This window comes from Martes martes (genome assembly GCF_963455335.1).
Source record: "Martes martes genome assembly, chromosome: 2".
Taxonomy (NCBI): Eukaryota; Metazoa; Chordata; class Mammalia; order Carnivora; family Mustelidae; genus Martes; species Martes martes.
The window spans coordinates 38,316,680-38,336,040 of NC_137889.1; the positions used below are offsets into that span (position 1 = coordinate 38,316,680).

Genomic DNA, 19,361 nt, shown 5'->3' on the forward strand with positions numbered 1-19,361 from the left:
ATTAATAAGTCAGGAGTTAGGACCCAGAGCTATGTTTTAGACTTACACGAGCTGACAGCTGACTGGAAATCAATGAAGTGGAGTTTGAGAAACATCGCCCTGATGTGAGGTGGTTTGAGACTCCCTTATCCCACTTCAGGTGTCTACTTTCCTCTTGGGTTCCGCTTCGGATTTGAACCACCGCATTTCCTTTTCAAAACCTTCTTTTCTGATGGAAATACTTGTTTAAAAGGAAGGAGTTATCTTTCCTAAACTGACATCATGAGACTGGCAGGCTTTCTCCTCGCGTTCATCGTCCTTGGTGTCACTCCCTCAGGTAAGCTCAAGTTAAAGTAAATTAAAACTTCACCATTGCAGATTGATTTAAGCATGGGAGGTGGAAATATGGTGTTGATAATGTTAAAATTACAAAATGTAACGTATAGATACCTTTCGGATAACCTCTAGGATGTGGCTGTAATGAGTGATTCTAGGAAATCTGTATATTGCTGAAGAAATCGTACCTATGGATTCCAGCATATTTAAGCTGTTGTCATTTTCTGGGCTATTCTTTTTGAATCATGGACTTGGTAGGAAGATATGAAAGCAGGACAAATATTCTGAGAAGCATTGGATGCTTCTCAGAATTGTTAAAATATTTGGCACAGGAATTTACTCCGTCAGCATTTTTATATCGTGTCTACTAATAATCATTACATCTGTGTGTAGGTACTTAATTTTATCCAATGTAGCCTATAGATCTATACACAAACCTGAGGGAATTTGTGTGCAGGTATATTTAGTACGTTAGTATATCACGATTAAACAAAAATAGACATCAAAAGTCTATGAACGTGTGTGAGTTTTCTGTGACTATTATCCACCTGCAAGTCGGAGAATTGTGAATAAAGAAAGAGGGCAAATAAAAGGAGAGAGGGAGAGACAGACAGACAGAGAGAAGAGGGAGAAAATAACTGCCAAGCTTAGGGGAAAATGGTCATTTGCACCTGCTGCCAGCTAGTGGGTCTGGGAATCATTTCCCTTTTTATGTAACTTAAGAACATAAAGCTCGTCGCTTCTCAGTGGAAACCACTTGGAGCCAGGAGCCAGATGGCGAGAAAACCCTGCTGTCCCATTAGCAATTTGCATTTATTTCTCCCTAGTATTTTTGCCATGTTTGACTATTGCTACTTTCAGAGGGGGCACCAGAGACACCGACTGAGATTCACCCAGGTCCTGAAGTAAATCTTAGGTTTAATAAATCCTAGATTTCAAATCTAGGCACACACACCTGAACAGTATCATATCTTTAAAAATGCAGCCTTTCTTCCTACTGAGGACTTAAAAGCAGCCCTTTCTAAGGGCCGATGGCATCAGACCGACTTTCAAGTATCACTAAATTTGATCTCTGGAGTCTGAAATGCAATTTGTCAGTCATAAAAATGATAATCAACTTCTGTGTGTTTTAGCATGCAATTAATATCCACGAGTCTAATGTTTTTCTGCCTTTACTGTTCTGCTTACTTTGAAAGAATGGATTCTCAGCATCCTTTCCCCCAGGGAAATCATCTCACTGGTTAGCAGGGGTGGTCGCATAAACCCTCTCATTCACCTGTGCACCCTCTTCCTTGCACAACAATGGTTACATAAGAAAGTTGGGAATGGAAGGGAGCCTGGGACTCGTTCTCCATCAAGTAGGGCGAGAGTTTGGGAACGTATACTGTGCTGTATGCATCAGTCAGAGATCTATAATAAAGCAACAGCCTATAGTCACTCTCACATTCGTGAACATTTCTAGATCCCACTGAGTCTATGTCTGGTTTTAGATCTGTGCCACCTTTCCTGAGGATCTTTACCTTTGCGGCTCCTTGCAAAGGAAATAGTTTCTTTTTGTTACCCAAAGCTACCTTTTCCAAATTTCAAGGGGCAACCCCTCATTTTTAGATCTCTGGTTTTGGTGGAAAGGATGATTGTGTATGGGCATGTGACATTTCCTGTGTTGCTAATTCATGCTTTGTGTGTTTGTGTCTGCTCCCAGAAATAGGGACTGTGTCTTAGTCATCTTCCCATCACTCTTACCGCACGATGACGTGTATGAATTCATTCAATAAATATTTATTGAGGATCTACTGTATCCTAGGAATGACTCCAGCATGGGGGTTGCAAAAGGGGAAAAAACAAAGTCATTCTAATAAACTCTCACACTAGCAAGAATCCATTCAATATTTATTATTTATTTCAACCTGAGGGCTAGTTCTGTGTGTTGACGCCAGAGGCCAACATATTTGTGGCATGATTTTTTTGGACAAGGTGGTGATAATGGAATGACAAAACCAAAATATACCAAGAGGTGTCAAAACAAAACACGGGTCTCTCCCAATTGTATTTGCTGAGGTTTAAGAGTCTTCAATTCCTTCTTTACTCTCTTAGCTAAGGATAAGCAATGATGTTGTCATCAGTGAAACTATAAATAAGCATGTGAATTGTCATCAATTAAGTCTTATCCATTATTTATACCTCTACATGCATGAACTTGTCAAAATTTTGCAGAAAGTGGTTTTGATAATTGGGTGAGGAAAGAGCAGAAGGTCTGAGAGCCTGAAGAAAGGAAAGGAAAGATGGTTAGGAAGAGTAAAGATGGCGCCCAGGTGGCTCAGCGGGTTAAAGCCTCTGCCTTCGGCTCGGGTCATGATCCCAGGATCCTGGGATCGAGCCCTGAGTTGGGCTCTCTGCTCAGTGGGGAGCCTGCTTCCCCCCACCCCTCTGCCTGCCTCTCTGCCTACTTGTCATCTCTCTCTCTGTCAAACAAATAAATAAAGTCAAGAAGAAGAAGAGGAAGAAGAAGAGGAAGAGGAAGAGGAAGACAAGGAAGAAGAGGAGGAAGAAGAGGAGGAAGGAGAAGGAGAAGAAGAAGGAGAAGAAGAAAGAGGCCGGAAGTTCAAGTTGTAGGTCCCAAAGAAAAATTTCTTGTCTGAAGCTGGTATGGGTACCCTATCCAATCTCTCCTGATCCCACTTACGGGGGCTGAGTGAGTCTTAACCTCCTCGTGGGGAGTGAGTCCTGTCTAATCTCTTCATAGCATTAGTTTCCTTACCTGATGCCTCCTCTGTTGCCGTGAATGGCAGCCAGGGGAGAAGTTCCTGAAGTTACATCTTAAACGTTGCCTCTGTTTTGTGTTCAGAATAGCAAATATTGGGCATTTTGGGGCTGTTTCATGGACATGAAATCCTAGAAGTGTAGGGCGTGTGAGTTAGTAAGTGTTTACCAATCATCCACAAACTATTTTTACTGGGAGAGGTTAAACGCTTTGCTTAATTAAGATCGCCTGGTTTGGAAACAAGACCAGAACTCATGTCTCTACATCTGAGTCCGGTGGCTCTCAGTGTTAAATAAATATTTGTTGGATTCTCGTTCTAACAGTGACAACTTTGGCCAGCAACTGAGCATCCAGAGCCAAGAGCAGAGTGCCCTCCTAGAGCACTTTCCCAGCCTGAGTTCCCCATGGAGGAAATTACTCCAATCAGGCAGGGAGCTCTCCTTCTACCTGATCGTCTGCATGTGCTCTCCCTCTGGGTCTCCCTCTTCTTGTCCTCCACCTGCAGAGTGGCTTATGGAGTCCCAAGAGAAATATTTTGACAAAGAAAAAAATGAGATGAAGATTAAGTAGAGAGAAGGAGAGAAGGAAGCGGGGAGAATTGGGATTTCGGAGAGCAATGGTGATAAACTTTAACAGCCGGCACACACCCTCTGGAGATGTGCTTTAGACTACGTGCGTGTGTGTGTGTGTGTGTGTGTGTGTGTGTGTGTGTGTGTGTAGGGGGTGCAAAGCACAACTTAATGCAAGGAGATGTGAGGAGACCATGATCAAGTCTGAAGTACGACTACTCCCACTGTAAAGCACAGGGTGTCCACCTCCAAGGAGAGTGACCACAGTGTCCATCCAAGAGGCCCCTGGGGCCAAGTTCAACTGCAGCAGAGGGAGTTTGCGTAGGATTACGGGACACCATCACCATTGCTGAGTGTCTCCCTACCACCAAACACTACCTGTGACCTGGTTTTAGAATATCATTCTTCCTGGCAATAGATCACTTTCAACAACAGTGAAGCACTTTGGTAAACGCAATGCTAACAGCAGCACAGCGGCAGAAAAGCAATAACGATGAATATGTGTTCACGGACGCGAATTGTTGGAAGTTTTTATGTGGCTGTAAAGTAAGGAGACCACAGCACAGGGAATAGTCTTTTGCCTCCTCAGTCCTCCAGAGGATGAGCTGGTGGCAAGATCGACAACGTGGGAGTCAGAAAACTACAACTGCCCCTCATTAATTAGGTTGACCTTGGAAAAGTCACTGGCCTCTCTGTACCCCAGGATCTTCATCTGTAAAATGAGGGACCTAGATCATCTTACAAGTCCTTTCCAGCTGCACTGCCTTCACTGCTTCCTCATTTCACCTGTCCTTCCTCTTCCATGCTGTAATTATTTCTGCACACACACTCTCCCTCCCTAGCCTTCCGGAAGCTGACTCTGGGAAATGCAAGCACCGGCTCAGGGAGTCATTCAGCTTCTGAGAGCGGCTTCTCAACTCAGCTTCTGAGAGCAGCTCCTCAACTCGTTGGTGTATTGCCTAGATAGATCTTAGAGTATCAGTCTTGTCGAATTTGTTTAAAATACAAGCCCATTTGCAAAAATTTGGTTTACACACATTTCAAGAAACCATTTGTTCCTTAAAACAGAGACTGCTTGTCCTGGAAATCCGGAGAACATCTGTGATTCTACACCCTCTAGAGCAGTGAGCCGGGCTCGCTCTGCCTCCTTGCTCTGTGCATGGAAAGTGCTGGTAAAACGTCTTCGCATTTGTTCCTTCACCAAACATCATCGGGTGTTTACGGAGGCCCTAGGCTCAACAGGGGAAGCGCTTTCCCTTCCTTACCACGTTCTGTTTTACAAGAAGGACAAAGCAGAAACATCTGCAGGGATAGTCTCTGCATCTGCTCCAATAACATCAATGACTTCGGGCTTAATTTGGGGAAGTTGAGGTAGGTTGGAGATATTGGGCAGAAAGCATTAAACTTTTGGATATCTTTCTTTCTTTCTTTCTTTCTTTTTTTTTTTTTTTTTTTGGTTAGGTCTGGTTCAGTCGTACAGATTTGTGCTCAGGCTGCCGTAACAACACAACAACACAGACTGTGTGGGCGTAACAGAAATTCATTTTCCCACAGTGCTGGAGCCTAGTAGCCCATGATCACGGTGTCGGCAAGTTCGGTTCCTGGTGAGAACTCTCTTCCTGGCTTGGAAACAGCCGCCTTGTGGCGGCGCCTTCACCTGGCTCTGCCTCACTCGCGCACAGAGAGAGCTTCTCTCCTGTCTCTTCCACTTCTTCTAAGGACACCGGTCTTTTTGGAGTAGGGCCCCACACGGATGACTTCATTTAACCTAAGTGACATCCTTAAAGGCTCTGTTTCCAAATACAGTCACACCGGGGGGCAGGGCTTCAACACGGGAATGTGAAGTATTCGGCCCATCACAGCCAGCACAGATTTGCCCTTCCCGTTCCCTGATTCAGACAGCAGCTCACCCTCTGATGCGGGCCAGAGTGGGCAAAACATACAAAGGCCCCTGAAAGAGCGGATCTGCTCATTTCCCTCTGGAGCCCAGCAAAGAGCAGGGATCCCGCCATTGCCACCGAGGGTGTAGCTTGGAAAGTGGCAAGTGCTGGGGATGGCCAAGGTCAACCTTTTAGAAGATCCCTCCCCATGGGCAATGCCAGCTCCCTGCAAATTGTCAAATCATCCTGCCAGGAAAGGAAATTCAAAGGTACAGTTTCTGTTGTCAGGACTGCTCTCTCAAGTCCAGAATCATAATGGCAGGGTTGTCCAAGCTATGACGTCCATATGAGTGTGTGTGTATCCGTGTGTGTGCACGTGCACACTGGTTCAGACCTTAAGCCTCAGTTGTTCTCAGCCTTCCTGGAGGGTCTCCATCCATTGTGAGACATGTCTTAAATAATTAGTTCTCACTGGCCTGAGCTGGGACACAGGGGCTCTCGGGGAGGGCAGAACTCTGGCACTCAGCCCTTAGGACCGCACTCAGATGGGTGTAACAGTGGCTATAACAGCCGATCCCAAAAGGAGGGCTGCTTTTCTCACACACCAAGAAATTTGGAGGTGGGCAGTCCTGGGCTAGTTGGCCGTCCTATAGTGCTCTCAGGGACCCAGGCTCGGACTGTCTTTCTGGTCCACCATCTTACACGTGAAGCTTTCATCAGTCTTGTGTGGCCAAATCCCTAGATGCTGTGTTCAAGCTCCAGTCTGGAAGGAGAGACAGCAAAGGTTAAAAGAGGAAATGTGAGTGGTGCAGGTCGGACAGAGTCTGTCCTCTTCAACAGTATTTCCTACAAACCTCACCCCAGCTTCTACTTGTATCTGAAGTGGCTAATGTATAGGTCACATAGCTATCCCTAGCTGTAAGAAAGCCTGAGAAGGGAACATTTTAAGCTAGCGCCATGCTATCCTGAATAAATTTAGCATCTGTTACAGAAAAAGAAGGGGCAAATGGGCTATTGAGCAGAAAACCAACAGTCATTGCCATGGTGCCCATGAAACAATATTTTTCTTCTTTTTTTTTTTTTAAGATTTTATTTATTTATTTGACAGAGAGAGATCACAAGTAGGCAGAGAAAGGCAGGCGGAGAGAGAGGAGGAAGCAGGCTTCCCGCGGAGCAGAGAGCCCGATGCGGGACTCGGTCCCAGGACCCTGAGATCATGACCCCAGCCAAAGGCAGAGGCTTAACCCACTGAGCCACCCAGGCATCCCAATATTCTTCTTCTTACTGGAGGGCTGCTCACACAGGGGAAGGCCAAGGGAGGACAGCTGTGGCCTCCCTGCCTCTCTCTTCTCCTGAGTAATTCAGCTCTGGCCCAAACTCTCCAGATATCACTCAGCAAACAAAAACCAAGTAGCTCACTGCATTGCTGCACAAGTGTTGGCTCAGCAACCACAATGTGCCAGGCCCCACAGAGCTGGGAGGCAGTGGTGAGGAAGGTTTCCCAGAGCTGCCATTTTCCCATGGGACAGACAGACAATAAGCAAAGACACAAACAATATGTCCAAGTGCTCCAAAGCAAGATAAAGTACCATGAAGGGGATAAAGTGTGAGGAGGGATGTTTAGATTTCATAACCCAGAATGACATCTTCAAGGAGATGACATGTGAGCAAAAATAGGATATGATGAAGGAATAAGCATGTGGTTATGGGGTCTCTACAGGGCAAGAGCCTGCCCCAAACAGAAGTACACAGGCATGTTCTGGAAAGAGCAGTTGGGCCTGAAGCCCTGGGGAGGAGGGCTGAGGGAGGAGTGGGAGAGGATAGGGGCCATACACAGCCTGAGAAACAGCAGTAAGAACATGTAAGAGATATGTCCTCTAGGTTTGTTTGTTTTGTTGTTTAAGTATTTTTAAATGAAGGGATGTACATTTATTTTTAAAGATTTTATTTATTTGTCAGAGAGAGAGCGAGAGAGCAAGCACAAGCAGGGGGAGCAGCAGGCAGAGGGAAGAGAGAGAAGCAGACTCCCCGCTGAGCAGGGAGCCCGACGTGGGGCTCGATCCCAGGACCCTTGGATCATGACTTGAGCTGAAGGTAGATGCTTAACTGACTGAGCCACCCATCGTCCCTCTTCTAGGTTTGATGGGAAGCCACTTGGAGGGTTTGAGCAGAACTGAAATAGTCCTCTTCTGCTGGTAAGAGATGGCTCTGGAACTGAGCAGAAAATCGACTGTGAAGGGGGCATGAGTGGAAGCGATGAGGAAGCAACACGTGAATCCGAGAGATGACCCTGTGACTTGGGTGGGACCAATGGGGACGGTGGGAAATAATCAGAGTTGTGAAGGATTTTGAAAGAAGTGAAGACAGATGTGGGGGAGGGAAATTCATGAAGTCTATCCCGTCCCTCAGAAGGCTTCAGGGAATGTCAACTCCCACCCTCGCCTACACTTCCAGTAAGGTTTTAGGGAGTTTACCTGGCGGCCACCCAGCTGACCTGCTCCTTAGCGGAGCTCTGCTCGCAGAGAACAGCTCAAGTTGCAAAGTCTTAGAACAGTTGGCTTTTTAAATAACTAAGCACAAACATAAGTTACAGCTCTCTCCATCTCTCTCCATCCCTTTGCACTTTAATATGCTTTATAGAGAGGAAGCTAATGGGAGGGGGAGGCAACCCAAGTATGCAACCCATCTTATGGACACCTCTTTTCGCCCCCTAGGAGCATTAACAATGGGTTTCAATTCATTATTTTGTAACTGGAGGGACAGACTTCCAGTGGCAGAATAAATAGATCAGAGAGATGAAAAGTATGGCATAGGGAATATAGTAAGGTGGTAATAACAGTGTTTGGTCACAGACAGTGACTTCACCTATGGTGGTGAACCCTGAGTCATGTATAGAATTGTTGAGTCATTATTTGTACACCTGAAACAGCACATTAATTATACTTCCATCTAAGAAGAGTGGATTTTAAAAAAAAAAGATTTTATTTATGTATTTGATAGAGAGAGGGGCCACAAGTAGGCAGAGCAGCAGGCAGAGGCAGAGGGAGAAGCAGGGTCCCCACTGAGCAGGAAGCATTCCAATGCAGGGCTTGATCCCAGGACCCAGGGATCATGACCTGAGCAGAAGACAGCTGGTTAACCAACTGAGCCAACCCAAGTGCCCCGAAAGAGTGGGTTTTTAATTGCTACTCCCTGAGTAAATTGAAGGTCTATGCACATACAGGGGATGTTCGTTCTTCTTCCTACTAATAATCTTTACATTCTGATCAGGGAAACTTCGGGGTGTGTCTTGCATGGGATCACTGTCCATCGTGTGTCTCTCAGTGGGAAAAAAAGTTCTCTTTGGTAAACCACACAGTGCAGAATGGGTTGTTTAGGAGATTAATAGGGTGCTGAATATACAAGAGGGGCTATATTCAAAACGACAACCGCAAAGCTTCCTTGCTTTAAATTTGGTAGGATAACACTGGAAAGATATGAAACTTATCTCTAGACTCTAGACTCTTTATTTAGCCTGTGGGTCAAAGCTTGAAACTAGGGCGTTTCTTAGGCTCTCAGACGTGGAGGTGTAGAGAAGAGTGTTAGAACCTGGTCATTGGCCAGGGAAGGTCTTTATAAGGGAAAACTTCTCAGGAAGACGGCAAGGGAACGTATAACACACGGGATGTGGTAGGTATTCCATGGATATGTGCTAAATGCGTGGAAAATGGCTCCAACGTATTCCTTTCATTGGTTCATTCATTAAATAGATATAACATGGGTATGTGCTGTGGGCAGGCACTGCTCCAGGTGCTGAATAAACATCATCAAGTAAAATCGATACTGTGCCTGCCATCATGGAGCTCAAGGGAAGGACAGACAATGACAAATTCACAACACATTGTGGCAAGGGACATGAGGGAGCCAAAGAGGGTGCGGTGGTGGACAATCGCGCATGGACAGAGACCATGTCTGTGAGGAGGTGGCATCTCAGGTGAGATGTGAGGTAGAGGGTAAGTGGGTGGCTGTAAGTGATTCTTTGGTGGTGAAGGTGCTCACCTCACGATGGGAAAACCCTGTGAGAGAGCCATGTTCTGGGTAAAGCATAGAGTCAACTTTCAGCCCTGTGTTGTGGGCATGGAGAATGGTTCGAGAACCCCTGTTCACTCAAAGCTGCCTTTGCTGCACCAGGCTGTGTAGACTATATGAAGATTCCAGCTGTGGGATGCTAAGCCAGCCATTATGACTTTCCCATTAATTCGGGTTTCCCTCATGATTCTTACAGCTGCCACAGGATTCCGGTCAATCGCGGAAAGTGAAGATGCCCTCTTCAGACACTTATTCCAAGGTTATCAGAAATGGGTGCGCCCTGTATTAAATTCTAATGACACCATAAAAGTATATTTCGGATTGAAAATATCTCAGCTCGTAGATGTGGTGAGTAGTCCTTGGCACGAAGCTGAAAAGAACATGAATTCCTTAACCTGTTTGTGAGTCTAAGATTTCATTTTGTTTTCTTTCCCCATGGCTGCCATTTCCATTTTAAAAATAGCTTCCTGTGAGAGAAAATCTGCCCCAAGAGGCCAGTGAAATGACCCGAGGAAGGAATGAGAAGTGTCGTGGAGTAAATTTTCATTGCAGCACTATTCGTGTGGAACATTTTGCTGGGGGGGGGCGGATGTGGTTTCTGGGACAGGCATTGTCCCTGGCAGGTTGGCTGAGCACCAGAACGAGCACCCAGGGAAAAGCGAGGGGCAGGAGAGAAGGTAGAATCGAGCCCAGGGCTCATCATTGTTCCCCAGGCCAAGTCGGTGTCACCTGGACTGCATGAGAGGTAGTGGGGGGATGCCAGCAGGGAGAGAAGGCAGATGATGCTGGCACCCAAGTAAGTGCCTGCTGAGCTCATGACCCTCCTGAATCCCCTCAGGACCCTGCATTTTCCCCTGCCCCACCCATACCTTAACATTCTCCGCTCAAAGTGTTCCTGTTTCCCACTTCTGCCATGACTGGCATCCTGGGAAATCAGTAAACTTTAACAAGCCCATTCTGCAAAGTCATCCTGCTGTGGTCCCCCGAGTTCCAGAATTACCCATCTTGCCCCAATCCCCTCCACTCACACACTCACCCACCACAGCTGACTCAATGCCCAAGGATTCCTTCTAGAAAATCACGCGAAACCAATCTCTGATTTAGTTCATACTCATTCTTCTTTGCCACCTTACCATGCTTTCTGGGTTATGCAATTTTAGATAAATATCACCACAATGAACTACTACTTGCTTTAATTATTATTTTTTTTGTTTTAAGGAAAATATGCGTAGTATTTTAGGATCCCAGGCTGTTTAACTGTTTCAGTTGAGAATCCTTTATACTTTGAATACCTCAAATGTATGTGTCAGAGAGGTCTTTCTGACAAAAGAAAAAAAAAATCTAAAAGACAACTTCATTTACTTGAATTTACATCTTCCTAATTGTCACTTTCTTAGGATGAAAAGAATCAGCTGATGACAACAAATGTGTGGCTCAAACAGGTAACTGTCGGTCTAAGCATTATATCTGCTAACCTAATTATTTCCATGCTTTTCTATTTAGAAAGACACCCATTTGAAAAACAATTATTTTACAGAGCATATTGCATTCCTCGGGGAGATATTTGGGAATGGCTGGGAAGGGTCCATTACTTAATTTTCTTCTGTGGGAGTTGGAGAGCAGGTGCTAGAAGCTCAGAGGCTTGCCTGGAGGGGACTCTCTGACACCGAGGCCTCGGCCCTGCTCCCTGGCTACCTGGAGAAAGGGGGGAAGCTCCAGATTGCCACTGTCCCCCTCTTTAAGGTACCACAACTGGAACAGGCAATCAGCGATCTTAAATTCTCCGTCATCCCTACTGGTCCTCGGTGGGAGGAATGTTTCCCATGGCTCCCTAGAAAGAAAAACAGGGAGGGCCGAAGGCCTCTCACCATCAATTTCAGAACAAAGTGTAGACTGAAACAAAATGACAATATGTTTTCCCTGTATAACTAAAAAGGCATTTTGAATGGGTTCAACTCCCTGCTTAGAGAGCTTGCTTTTAGTTCAACTGGGCCCTGTTTCCTAAAACCAGGAGCATCCTAGGAGGAGCTCGTCCTAGAGTGATCAGGAAATAACTACCCTTCAAAGCCCAATTTTGCATAGGTAATGGAAAGGAGAAAATACTGACACTTCTTTGATAGGAGGCGGAAAGTTTGGTCTCGTTTATTTTTGCTTGTTGTTACTATCATCAGCAATTACTTGTTTTGTTTGTTTGTTTTTTTTCCCTGAATGTCCAAGTTATTACCTAATCTCCCATAGACTTAAAGTCTTCCTGGTGAGGAATCTTAAATATCTCACTGAATTTTAACATACATACACTCTATTTTTGTTCATTTATATTGAAATAAGTTAATTACCTTCAGGTTCAGGAGACCTTGTTCCATTCTGCTAAGGGTTTATAGGGGCAGAGGACTGAGCCTGTAGGGAGATTCCCTGGGCTTCCTTTATGTCATATTTCTCCCACCCAAAAACTTTGGTCAGAGTTAAAGAATTATCATCTTCACTACTCTCTATTCCGCTGATTCTTTAATTGGTAGATATCTTAGCAAGTTATGAAATGGATCTTTACTTTACTTGCAAATAAAGGTGTCTAGGAGAAAATAGTAAGCTGGTAATACAGATAAAAAAATACAATTCAAATAAACATATTTTTCTGTATACCCATCTCCTTCCTCAATGATGTGGCTTAGAGGCTGTGGAATTCAGAAATATTTTGAGTTAATACAAATCAGTAAGAAGTGCTGTATTTGAGTTTGCAGGAGAGAGGATAAAAACTTTTAGAGTGCAAATGGGTTTAGGAAGTTAACAAAAATAGAACAGACAAAAAACCTCTCACTGCTTCACACACGAGTCCTTCTCCAACTGCTCCTTGAGATTAAGCTTCCGTTAAACTGTCACATAAAACAGCAATCCAGGGACTCTTGGCCTTCAAAATTGGTACTTTTCGCTTTGCCTGAGATTTTGAAAACACGAGGTCACTTCAGTAGAAGCAAACAAGAAGCCACAGCTCCTCAGACCTTAACTATGACTGTGGAAGTGACTTCCAGCAAAGCTGTGCCATGAGAATCCCAGTGGCCTGATGAAGGCCTCCAGGTCAAGACAGGGTCACAACCTAAGCGTCTCCAGTACCCAACACAGAGCAAGAGAAATCCATAGGAATGGGGCAAGCTGATGCTTGGAAAAGCCAGCCTGATGACTCAGGGTCCCATTTGCTAGAAGTAATGAGGATAATAGATTTTTTTTCATTAAATTATAGTTGGCACACGATGTAACATTAGTTTCAGGTGTACAACATAGTGACCTTATGCTGTACTCGCACAAGTGTCGCTCCCATCTGTCACTGTACGTGCTATTACAATACCATTGGCTACACTCCCTACGCTGTACTTTTCATCCCCATGACTTCTTTTTTTTTTAAAGATTTTATTTATTTATTTGACAGAAAGAGATCACAAGTAGGCAGACAGACAGGCAGAGAGCGAGGGGAAGCAGGCTCCCAGAGAGCCTGACATGGGGCTCGATTCTCAGGACCCTGAGATCATGACCTGAGCCAAAGGCAGAGGCTTAACCGGCTGAGCCACCCAGGTGCCCCATCCCATTGACTTCTTCATTCCAGAACTGGAAGTCTGTACCTCCTACCCGCCTTCACCCATTTTGCCCATCCCCTCTACTCTCCCTTCAGGCAACCCTCCCTTTGTTCTCTGGATCTGGATCTGTTTCTGCTTCTTTGCTTGTTTGTTCATTTGTTTTGTTTTTTAGGTTCTACATGTAAGTGAAATCATATGTTATTTGTCTTTCTCTGATTTGTCTCACTTAGTGTAATACTGTCTAGGTCCATCCATGTTGCAAATGCCAAGATCTCCTTTTTTTTTTTTTTTAACTGCTGAGTAATATTATATTGTGTAGGTGTACCACATCTTCTCTATCCATTCATTTATCGATGGACATTTGGGCTGCTTCCTTATCTTGGCCATTGTAAATAATGCTGCAATAAGCATAGGGGTATGTGTATCTTTTTAAATTAGTGCTTTCATTTGCTTTAGGTAAATACCCAGCAGGGGAATTACTGGAGCATAGGGTAGTTCTATTTTTAATTTTTTGAGGAACCTCCGTACTGTTTTCCACAGTGGCTGCACCAGTTTGCATTCCCACCAACAGGACACAAGGTTCCCTTTTCTCCACATCCTTGCCAACACTTGTTATTTCTTGTCTTTCTTGTATTAGCCAGGGAATAATAGACTTCCACTGCATTAAATCTGCAAAGGGGTGTCATCTCTCTTCTCTCGTTTACATTTCTTAACACTCTCAATGAGCACAGCAGGTATCACACGACCCCTGTTTACAGAGACAGAAGGGTCCGGGAATTCATCTGGCTGGAATCTGGGTTTCCCCAGGTAGGGCCTTCTCTGCCATATCCAATCTCTGCACTAACCATCAAACCCTGTTTCTAAATCACTGGGAGAGCCAAAGTAGGAGAAACCTCTGTCCATTTCATAGAACCACAGAGAATACTATCAAAGCTATTCTGCACACACAGATTGGATTTGGAGTGCAAATGTCACGATAAATATTAGTCAATGTATGCTATGGTATGGCACAAACAGTGAGGTGTATGCGCTGCTGAAGCAAGCACAGGACACAAAGAATGTGAGAGCAAAAAAAGAAAGATGAGTTCTATAGCATGGTGGCAGTCAGGGAAGGCTGCATGGAATAGGAGGCATTTGAGTTCCATCAGATGATGTATACGTATCTTTTTATTCCTTTTTAAGATTTTATTTTTTTATTTTTATTTTTTTATTTTTAAGTAATCTTTACACCCAACACGGGGCTTGAACCCATAACCCCAAGATCAAGAGTCCCATGTTCCACTGACTGAGCCAGCCAGGTGCCCCTAGCTTTTTAAAACTAAAACAGTAAAAGAAAGATGAAGGATAAAGGAAACGAGATGATAAAGGCTAAAAGAAAAGGGATGTTAAAAACAAGACAAAATCAATGTTAAAAACCATGAGTGTGGGGGCACCTGGGTGGCTCAGTTGGTTAAGCCATTGCCTTCTGCTCAGGTCATGATCCCAGGATCCTTGGATCGAGTCCCGCATCGGGTTCCTTGCTTGGCAGGGAACCTGCTTTTCTCGCTGCCTCTGCCTGCCTCTCTGCCTGCTTGTGTGTACTCTCTCTCTCTCTCTCTCTGGCAAATAAATAAAATCTTAAAACAAAAAAAAAAAAAAAAAAGAAAACAAAACCATGAGTGTGGGGGCACCTGGGTGCTCAGTGGGTTATGATCCCAGGGTCCTGGGATCGAGCCCCGCATTGGGCTCTCTGCTTAGTGGGGAGCCTGCTTCCTCCTCCTCTCTCTCTCTCTGCCTACTTGTGATCTCTGTGTGTCAAATAAATAAATAAAATCTTTTAAAAAAATGGGTATGTTATACAGATACCAGTTTTAGAGTAGTGAATGATAATACCTAAGGATTACTGAGCACGTCCTAAGTGCTAAGTCGCCCTGCTTGGGTGTGTCATAGGAATGAACTCAGTTCATTCTCATAGCCACCCTATGAAGTAGGTCCTATTAGGATCCCCACTTTGCAGATGAGAAAACTGAGCATTGGAGAACTGGAGTGACTTGTCCAAGGTTGAGCACTTAAGTGAGTCGGGCTCACATGAAGAAATCCTTCCCTTGCCTCGCACAAGGGCATGGATGGAAGAAGTCCAGTGCTCCGCTCAGTGCTGTCCCTGTGGAGACTAGCTCCTTCCTAGTCCTTGTTTTCTTCTTTTTTTCTTTTTTAAGATTTTTTTCATTTATTTATTTAACTCACAGAGAGAGAGACAACAAGAGAGGGAGCGCAAGCAAGGGCAGTGGGAGAGGGAGAAGCAGTCCTCCCACTGAGCAAGGAGCCTGATGCGGGGCTCGATCCTATGACCCTGGCATCATGACCTGAGCTGAAGGCAGACGCCCAGCGACTGAGCCACCCGGGCACCCCTAGTCCCTGTCTTCTAAGGTTTTGTTGCCTCAACCTCTGCGACATCTGGTCTAGAAAGGCATTTAGGAGGGAAGGAAGTAAGGATTACTCCCTCTTCCATTCATTCCACAAGGTTTATTGAGAACCCACTAAGTGTCAGCCACTCTGCTAGATCCTGGGTATACAAAGAGTAAGATACAGCCCTGCCTTCAAGGACAGGACACAGCGGGACTTGTGTAAAGAATAATGACTATGATATGATAAACACCATAAGGAAGATCTACATAAGTACCGGGTCATTACAAAAATGACAGCGAGAAAGGGAGACAATCAGGGAAAGCTGCCAAGGGAGGAAATATTTAAGCTAGGTCTTACAGGATCTCACGCCAGAACAAACCTACAGGGAACTCTTCCCAGCCACCCCTGTATGCCTCAGTCAGAGCAAAGACCGAAACGACAAACCCTGGTTCGTTTCTCATTTCCCACCCAGACACTGAGAGATTCACATCACAGAGAGAATAAAACTTTTCGTACTTGGAACAAAAACGTGTTCCATGCAGTTTCCGCAACTGAGATGCTTGGTTGGTTTTTTTAATGCAATTCTTCTGTCTTATCCTCTATTTCCATAGTTCTTCTCTGATATATTTAGACGTTCTTCCTCCATCCTCTTAACCAAAGGCTTTATCGAGCACAAATTTAGTGACATCCTGAGAAAGTCCTCTCTCTGGAGCTATTTTTATTTTATTGATCTTATTTTGGAAACTCATTTGTCTTCCTCCTTCCTACCTCCAGAGAGTAATCAAAACCCCATAAATCATAAATAGATTATTAACACTGACTCACTAAAACTACATGAGAAAGTACTTAGTGCCTCACTGCTCAGATTCTGCTCCATCACGTTCAAGGTTAGGAAAACTGCATCGCAAACACCTTTAAGGAAAATGGGATATGAAACCACTCTTTCTTTGATGATAAAGGGTTGAACCCCTGGCCTAGACGCTATCATGTGAGCAATCTCTAAGACAACAGATGTCAAAAGTCTCACTCAACAGCATTTACTGAGCACCTGCCATGCACTGGGCATTGGGTAAGATGCTGGGCTAGGCACCGTCAGGTGTTAACACCATTAAGACAGTAAGATTCTGAACAATCCCACTTCATTGTAGCTGAGAGCACTTTGCTGTCCTACCCCCTTCATTTTCCCCAAGGAAAAGAAAACTGCCTGAATGTCTGCCAAGGCCAGCATCTCAAAGTAGCCTTGTTTCTCCAACAGCTGGTTCCCCTTTTACACCAACCAAAAGTTCAGCAAACATATGCAGGCCTCAGAGGCTAGACCCCTGGAGCTGGTCTCAAAGGGGAAATCAGAAACAAGCCTGCCATGGAAGGTTTGGCCTTGCTCTAAAGGGCTGGGGGATCTTCCCTCAAGTCTAATTACCTTCTACAACCTGTATCTCTGACCTTTACTCAGCATCTTAGTTTCCTTTCTTCTCCCAGCCTCACTCGGACCTTAGCAAAGAAGGTCGGTTTGGTGGACCCTGAGTGAGAGTTGAGGAAGAATTAGGAGTTAGGAATCTGAAATCCTGCTATGTAAACGTGGGCAAGTCATTTTGCCTCTCAGACCCTCAGTCTCTTCATCTATAAAAGAGAGGCGATGCCTAGCTCATGGTGTTGTTAAGAGGTAAAATGCGATCGTGTGTGTGAATGCGACTGGTATATTATCTGGTGTGTAGTGGGGACTCAACAAATGTCATTTCCTCCTGCTACCTTTGGAGGCTTTTTCATCCTTATTGACAAATCTCATTTCTTGGCCCTGACCACTTATGGTTATAATGTGAATATGAGATATATAATATGGCATGTTGTTGTCTTTAAGATTAAAATGAATCAACATTAACTTGTTTTAAGAATTTCACACTTGAGGGCACCTGGATGACTCAGTCAGTTAAGTATCTGCCTTTGGCTCAGGTCATGACCACAAGGTCCTGGGATGGCGCCGCACATCCAGCCTGCTCAGCAGGGAGTCTGCTCCTTCCTCTCCTCCCTCCACCCCTCCCCACACTAGTGCTTTCTTTCTCATTCTCTCTCTCAAATAAATAAATCAAATCTTAAAAAAAAAAAAAAGATTTTCACACTTGATTTTTAGAGAACTGAAGATCCTAGGGATGTCCCAGAGGCTATAAATCAAGGCACTACTTGTTCCTTACCATCTTTTGGTCTTAGTATTAAACTAAGAATAAGTAGGAGAATTTTATTTTATTTTATTTTTCAGTGAAAAGTCTTTGATTTCAGTTTAAGTGAAATTTGGTTCTGGATAATAGCTAGACATCTATGAGTGATATTTCAGATAATGTATGTAAGAAAAAGAATTTAAGGGAATATATATGATATGGATTTGAAATTGCACTTTTCACAATTAAGAAACCTATTTCCCTTCTTTTTCTCAGTCACAGATTAACTTTGCTCTTTGGCCCCTGACGTAGCCTGTGCTCTCCTTGTTTCCTGCAATGACATAGCTCTCCACCCGAGAACTGCTTCATGATAGAGCTGATGTTTGTAAACGGCTTTGAGAATCTTGGCTGGAACATGCTATATGAACACAGGGTATTATTTGTAATCTCTTACTTGAAGAAGGGAGAGACAGGAGATTAGTGTCCAGATGCCCCCAGGCTTTCCAAGAGAACAGGAAGTAAACAGAAGGTCTCAGAGCTCCTTAGTCAAGACAGAGGATGGGGGCTCTGAACCCTCACCCTGACTGACACTCTGACCTAGCACATGTTGTGGTCCTGGGACATGGGGCTCTGTCTGCATCATGATGGATGTGTGTGTTGGTAGAAATTCAAGGAACCCTCTGGACGGATGTGGCAGGGAGAATCTCTGATTCCCCAGGTCTGGTTGCAGAAGGACACCTCAGAAAGGAGTACAGTCAGTGAAGGACCATACAGGTGGAGAACTCAGGGCTTCTGACTCCAATTCAGCACACTTGTTCTTCTGGGTACTCCAAAGTCAACAGCATTGACCAAAGCCCCACGTAGCCCCTTTCTCTTTACTGGTCTGGGATGAAACCTAGGGGACACCTGGGTGGCTCAGGTGGTTAAGTGTCTCTCTTCGGCTCAGGTCATGATACTGGGGTCCTGGGATCAAGCCCCGCATTGGGCTCCTTGCTCAGTGGAGAGTCTGCTTCTCCCTCTCCTGCTGCTTCCCTCTGCTTGTCCTCTCTCTCTCTTTCTCTCTCTCTGACAAATAAATGAATCAAATCTTAAAAAAAGAAATGAAACTTAAATCACTGTAGATCTCTTTATGTCCTCCTTGAGGATCCAATGCACTCCTCTTTCATGTTCACTCATTTCTGCCCCAGCACCTTCCCAAGCCCCCTTCCTTCTCCCTGCCTCACACTGCCACTCACTGCCCCTCCTTACCATTCAGGGCTCAGCTTCTGAAGGTTGTCTTCTCAGAGCTACCTTCCCTGTCCACCCTAATGTTCCCTGCCATTATATCCAAATGGCACCCTCTTCAGAGCAATGACCACTAGGTGTGCTCATTTGTTTCTCATTGTCTGAGTTGGCCCCAGGCCAGGAGTACAGAGCAGCAGCGGTATGCTCCGTGTGAGCACATGCCTTGCATACTTGTGGAATGCATCATTCCCCCCCAGACCGTGAGCCCAATAAAACACCACCGCTCTGTTCTCTCTGGCTGCAGCTGTTCATTCTGCAGTTAGAGGTCTGGTGAGCAAGGCAAACCTTTCTGACCCAAAAGTCCCACACCCTAGGGCTTGCCCTAGGTCCCTTAGAACAGCTTGTAAAATCAGGTATGTGTTTGCTGGGATTTGCAAGAAGGT

General features: G+C 44.8%; 1 protein-coding gene across 1 annotated transcript in view; it reads left to right on the plus strand.

Annotated features, from left to right (window-relative positions):
• Nucleotides 1–261: 261 nt before the first annotated feature.
• CHRNB3 (cholinergic receptor nicotinic beta 3 subunit) overlaps nucleotides 262–19,361 on the plus strand; it is a gene marked incomplete at both ends in the record, with an annotated part of 28,421 nt that continues 9,321 nt past the window's right edge. The window contains 3 exons of the mRNA XM_080797348.1: nucleotides 262–316; nucleotides 9,790–9,941; nucleotides 10,991–11,035. Coding sequence (XP_080653474.1) covers nucleotides 262–316; nucleotides 9,790–9,941; nucleotides 10,991–11,035 — 252 coding nt within the window. The remainder of the gene's footprint in view (nucleotides 317–9,789; nucleotides 9,942–10,990; nucleotides 11,036–19,361) is intronic.